This window comes from Danio rerio, chromosome 8, assembly GCF_049306965.1.
Source record: "Danio rerio strain Tuebingen ecotype United States chromosome 8, GRCz12tu, whole genome shotgun sequence".
Taxonomy (NCBI): Eukaryota; Metazoa; Chordata; class Actinopteri; order Cypriniformes; family Danionidae; genus Danio; species Danio rerio.
This window is the reverse complement of record NC_133183.1, coordinates 25,446,254-25,452,253: the sequence shown is the minus strand read 5'-3', so window position 1 is coordinate 25,452,253 and position 6,000 is coordinate 25,446,254. Positions and strand designations below refer to the sequence as shown.

General features: G+C 37.1%; 1 protein-coding gene across 3 annotated transcripts in view; it reads right to left on the bottom strand.

The window, feature by feature from the left end:
- Positions 1-6,000, bottom strand: part of sema3gb (sema domain, immunoglobulin domain (Ig), short basic domain, secreted, (semaphorin) 3Gb) — a 72,525-nt gene continuing 66,525 nt past the window's right edge. For 2 of the 3 annotated variants that reach the window (XM_005167032.6, XM_005167033.6), the window contains exon 18: positions 1-4,557. In XM_005167032.6, coding sequence (XP_005167089.1) covers positions 4,153-4,557 — 405 coding nt within the window. In that variant the 3' untranslated portion in view covers positions 1-4,152. 3 annotated transcript variants of the gene reach the window in all.

Here is a 6,000-nt window from a genome sequence, read left to right as displayed (position 1 = left end):
TAAAAACAAAAACAGCAGTTTATTGTTATTGCTTTAAAAAACACCTATTAGAACTCCCGAACCCCAGAATACCATGATAATAAAATAATATTTATCACAAACAATCACATTAACGTGAACCTACACTAACATCTGTAAATACAAAGAGGAAATATTTTGAGAAGCCACCACAATTAGGAAGTTTCTGTTTAGCTCAACATTCAACACCAAAGAAAAGACACAACAGGACAAAGAAAGTCAATGTGGCATTAAATGTTCCTTAGAGACCCAGATGACGTTCTGCACAATACGTTTACTGTGGAGAGGAAAGAAGTGCGGTTTGGACTTTGAGAATAGCTTGTCCTCCACCCTTCAAGACCAGATAACATGTCTGGGGTTACAAACCACTGAGCGTTTCATTGAGCAAATTTCACACACAGAGTCATTATAAATACTCCTCCAACCAATCCAATGAAGAAAATCCATCACTTACGCTTTCAAAATGATGACATTAGAGGACTAGACAAAGTATATGTTCTCAGAAGGAAATTACACAACACATTTTCCTCGCCTTTGTCCTTTAGTTTGGTGCGACATTCCATAGAAAGTGCTTGAAGAGGTAGACATTTCTGACTTCTATTTGCATTGTGTGTCCAAAAAATGATTAGCAACAACCATTTATCGGTTTATATTTCATCTCTGCTGATAAAACAAACTTTTGTAGTTCCTCAAGGTTAATTTTAATGTTATAATATAAAAAAAAACTAAATAAACTCCAAAAACATCTACCTCTTTTTTTTTCTCAGCATCTCTCCATGTGTCCTGGTCCTGTTAATAAACAATACAAACAATTACATTTTCTGTCAAAATCAGCCCTGTCCCACCACCAAAGAGCACAACTCACATGAATATGTACACTCTCACAATAAATATGTTGCATGGTGTGGCAGAGAGAGAGAGAGAGAGAGAGAGAGAGAGAGAGAGAGAGAGGGAAAGAAAGGAGGTTAGTTTATAATCCTGAACAGTGACTAGTCCAATACATACATTTTCTATGTACATGTGTCATTGTCACACAACACAAAGCACAGATACTGTGTTTATACACGAGCAACAACATGACCACATTTCACCATTAACAAAACAGCAGAATACAAAAATGTGTCGATTATGGATTGAGAGTGAGAATGTTTTTAGTGGTCCGACTATCAACAGAGTCCCAAAGACAGAAGAGACCAGGCTGAACAAAAAAACTGTATATACAGCAAATCAGGGACGATGGGTTTGCTCATAGCTGTTGGAGGATCAACATTTGTTATACGAGACACAAATGACTCGCATTTTGGTTGCCTTCACATTTAAAGATTGTTAATGTCGGTGTGAAGTTTGTATCAGAAGTCTTTTTCAAATAGATACAGCTAATGCTGACTAAAAAGGGATTTTGAGTTTTGCAGATGTCTTTCATTTTGGTCCACAGTTTTGTCCTAATGAAGGCAATGATCCAATCATGGTAACAAAAATTCTGGAATCATAGCTGCATGTTTTACTGCAAGATTTATCTATTTTATATACATTTTATTTGATAATTTGACAAGTAGAAACATTTTAAATGCATGTTTTTTTTATAATGACCAATACTGTTGTTGCTTTTTTATAGCACAGTAAGTTTGATCTGGAGCATTTAGTTTAACCGTTACACATCAAACTAAAATATTGAGGGTTTTTTTCCTGTCATAGATCAAGACTAAAATTATAGCTCATATGCCTGGAGGACTAAAAGTGATACTTAAACATTGATAGAATTTAGTTATTGATTAATTAAATTAAATTAAAAATAATCAAGTAAATAAGTAGTTTAAATGCACATTTCAATGTGAATAGTAGTTTTATGCTTAAACGTCACTCCTAGTTGTCCATTCCTATAGAAACTCTATAAAAAAGGCAAATGTAAATCCAAAAAAAACAAAACGTTTATGGTCAAAAGATATATTGTCCTATAATTATAGTCTTGTGCATACGTTCATCTTAAAATGCTCCAGAAAGTTCTTTCCACTGCTGTATTTTACGGTTTGAGGGTTTAGACACTCCCAACTGAATCTGCAAACTCTAAACTCAACCCCTCTATACCATGTTTTACCATGTCTAAAGGTATTTAAACAGCAGTCATTCATGTAATGTATCATAAAGGGTATAGCTTATATTTTACATCAAATGGCAGTAGTTTTGCTGGTGTGGCTGGACGTGTTCAAGAACTTACAGTGGGGAAAATAAATATTCAAAACATCAAGTTTTTTTCTTTCTGGAAATAATATTTCTAAAGGAGCTGTTGACTTCATTGAAGCAGATTTTGGTAAAAACCCAAACAATACAAACATAAAAATAAAACAAAACAACAACAAAAAAAAGATCTGAGTAATGAGTTATGTGTAATAACAATGAAATGACACAAGGTTGATTTACTGAACTACTGAAACGTGTTTAATACTTTATATAAAAGGCTTTTTTGGTGCTGGCAGCTTAAAGATGACTCTCATATTTAGAATGAAGTCACATGAATTGCTCAGGTGTGATTTTTTTCACAGACCTCAACAGAGTGTAAAATCTTGATGGCTCTGTGGGTCTCGTCTATCAAGTCTGATCTTTAATTTGTATTTTATAATAGATTCAGATCAGGTGATTGGCTTCTTTCTCAGCTTGATTTTCTTTCTCTGAAAGCATTTGATAGTTTCCTTGTCTGTGTTTTGAATCATTGTCTTGCTGAAATGTCTACTTTAGTTTCATCTTCATCATCCTGGTAATGCAGATGTTGGACAAAATCAGATAATATTCAAGAGTTCACACTTAGCTGATGATTGATAATAAAAGCTTGTTTGGCATGCTGTCCCAAGGAGAGAGCCCTGAGCTTATGAGATCCTCGAGCATGTCACGGCCATATCACCCTGCAGCCCAAGACCGGTTACTCACTGAAGCTAAGCAGGGCTGAGCCTGGTCAGTACCTGGATGGTAGACCACTTGGGGAAAAACTAGGTTGCTGCTGGAAGTGGTGTTAGTGAGGCCAGCAGGGGGCTCTCAACCTGTGGTCTGTGTGAGTGAAGGGGTGAGTGAGTGAGTAAAGGGGACACTATACTGTCAGAGTGCGCCATCTTTCGGATGAGACGTTAAACCGAGGTCCTGACTCTCTGTGGTCATTAAAAATCCCATGGCACTTCTCGTAAAGAGTAGGGGTGTAACCCCGGTGTCCTGGCCAAAGCCCCTCTATCAGCACTTAGGATCATGGCTTCCCAATTATCCCCATCCACCCTCTATCACTGTCTCTCCACTCCACCAATAGCTGTTGTGTAGTGAGCGCACTGGCACCATTGTCCTGTGGCAGCCGTCGCATCATCCAAGTGGATGCTGCACACTGGTAGTGGTCTGGAGAGACACGCTTATGGCCATACACAGTAAATGCGCTATATAAATACACTTTTACATTTTTTTTATGACATGGCCTGCCTCCTGTTTGCAGCTTGAGCTCAGATAGACCTCGATGAACTCTCCCCGGCTTATTTGTAGCTAGTGACAAATATGGATGACTGAGGAGAGGTGTACTCGCTAAGAGCTTGACTATGGCATCAATTTTGTGTGTTCAATTTACTTGAGGAGTGTAACTACTGGGAGATTTCAGCTGCTGTCTGGTCTTTTACTGCCTTCCTATACCTCCCTTTCTTCATGTGTTCAATACTTTTCCCTGTGTCATTTCATTTCACATAAATAAAAATAATAATAAATAATTAATTAATTAATTTGTAAACTAATTAGTTTTGCTTTCTTGCATATATGGATTTCTTTGGTTGTTACCAACATCTGGGGAAAGTTTCGAGTTAACAGCACCTTTAGAAATACTTTTTCTGAGAAAAATAGTGACGTATTTATTACATATTTTCCCCGCTATATTAAAAAAAACAAAAAAACAGTGTCATTTAATGCTAATTACGGACGCGAGTTCATCACAGCCAAATTTGTATTAGTTAGGGAAGCTAAGTGCATTAAACTGTACCTCAAAAATCATCAGTTTGGTTCCGATCTAATCTAAATTAATGAATCATATTATACTAATGGGGCCACATAGGAATCTGCCTGGTAGAAGTACATAATGATACATATTCAGGACATGGTCAGCAGGTGCTCCTCTATTCACTGCTCCTCCTCTGGTTCTCCTGTGTGCCTTCGGTTGTTGCGTTTGGCTTTTTGTGGCTGACTCTGCATCTGCTGCCTGTAGGACTGGCAGTACTGGTTGATGAGACGCACTTCAGGCTGTGGGTGGAGTGGGAGAGCCGGTGGGTGGGCTTGAGGTGGTGGTGGTGGGGGTGGAGGGTGCTGATGGGAATGGTGGCGCCGGTGCTCTGGGTCTATCGGGATGTCTGACTCAGTCAGCGCCTCTACAATCTCTCTGTCCAGGATGCGGAGAGAGATGCGAGCCAAGGTGTGCTTAAAGTTGTTTTCGGTTGCTAGGCAATGGTAAAGACCGGCGTCTGATTGGGTGAGAGATTTCAGCAGGATTCCATGACCCGTCTTCAGAACCTCTTTGTCTCGACTGAGCTGAAAACGAAAAGGAGTCATTTGTCTTGTAAATTAATGAGGCCAAAGTCAGCGGGGTTCAACACAACATCAGACCTCACTGACTATTATTGCATTCTGACTATTATTGCATTCACTTTTTCAATGTCATCTTTTGTGTTCCACAGAAGAAAGAAAGTATACACACTACGAGGCTGTTGAATGCTTAATCCTGCTTGGTTGATAGACATTGTAAGTTGCATAATTATTTAATTAGAAATTAAATTAGAACCTGGAGGGTCTTGACCACATTACAGTTCAGAATATTTCTGTAATTTCACAGTCGGCAAGAGTCAGAAACAAAATCAAAACTTTAAGAACTTTGTATAGAAACTAGTCCTACACACAGGAGCCCTTTGAGGACAAAAATACAACAAATGTCTTGAAATGCAACAATTGTGATTTGAATATTGACACAAATTATATTAAGTAATCTCTCAAAATAACATTTGTATGTGTATTTAGGGACATTTTGTATCCAAAACATTAACTTAATAACAAAAAAATGCTAATAAGTTACATCAGTTATAACACATAAAAAAATTTAAAGCACTGACAGAAAAAAAATATGTGACATGCTTGTAACTTTTCTCTGGCAAGAAACTCTTTAAGGCACTGAAGCATGTTATTATATTTTTCTCATTCATTTGTAAAAGTTATTCAGGATACACCAATAGTAGATTAATTATTGTCCAGCTCTGTTACTGTGATACTTCAGGAAAGTGAGCGTCTTGAAGTGGGAAGGGCATGTCAAATACTATGAAGCATTTGATGGGTCAGAAGATTTGATGAGAAACTGTATAGTGAGGTGATGTCAAAAAAATTATTGATCCATGGGGGTTAGGCGAAAGTGATAAACTGCAAGCTCCAGATGTTTATAGCAGGATTATGTCTGCTAAATGCAAATCTTGTCACTGGTTTGGACCAACCTATCTTATAAAAATCCTTAACAATGCTAACAAAACTAATATACTAACATCTAAAAAACTTAATTTTAATTTCACAAGATTTAAAAAAAGGTCCTGTGGAAAAAAAAGACATTTTAGATGTTAGATTTAAGGATTTCTATTAGCTAGTGTTATCTAAAACAGTGACAAAATTTACATTTAAAAATATAAAACTAATGTAAACATTTAAAAGCTTGCAGTTTGTCACTTTCCCCTAAATCAATCAACAGTTTTTTTCACGTCACATCATAAGTCAGTGTCCAAATGACCAATCAAATACTCTCTAGTATCTGACATGCCACTCCCCCTTCAAGACACTTCTCATTTGCTTTTCATTTGATGCGCTTTGAGCTCAACCACTGGCAGAGATGTGATAATGAAACGCTATTGGCGTTTTTTTAAAGGGGAGGGGCTATTCTATGTCCCACCCTCTCTTTATTTTTCAGTAAGATTTCATTAAACATGGGCTAAAAAATTA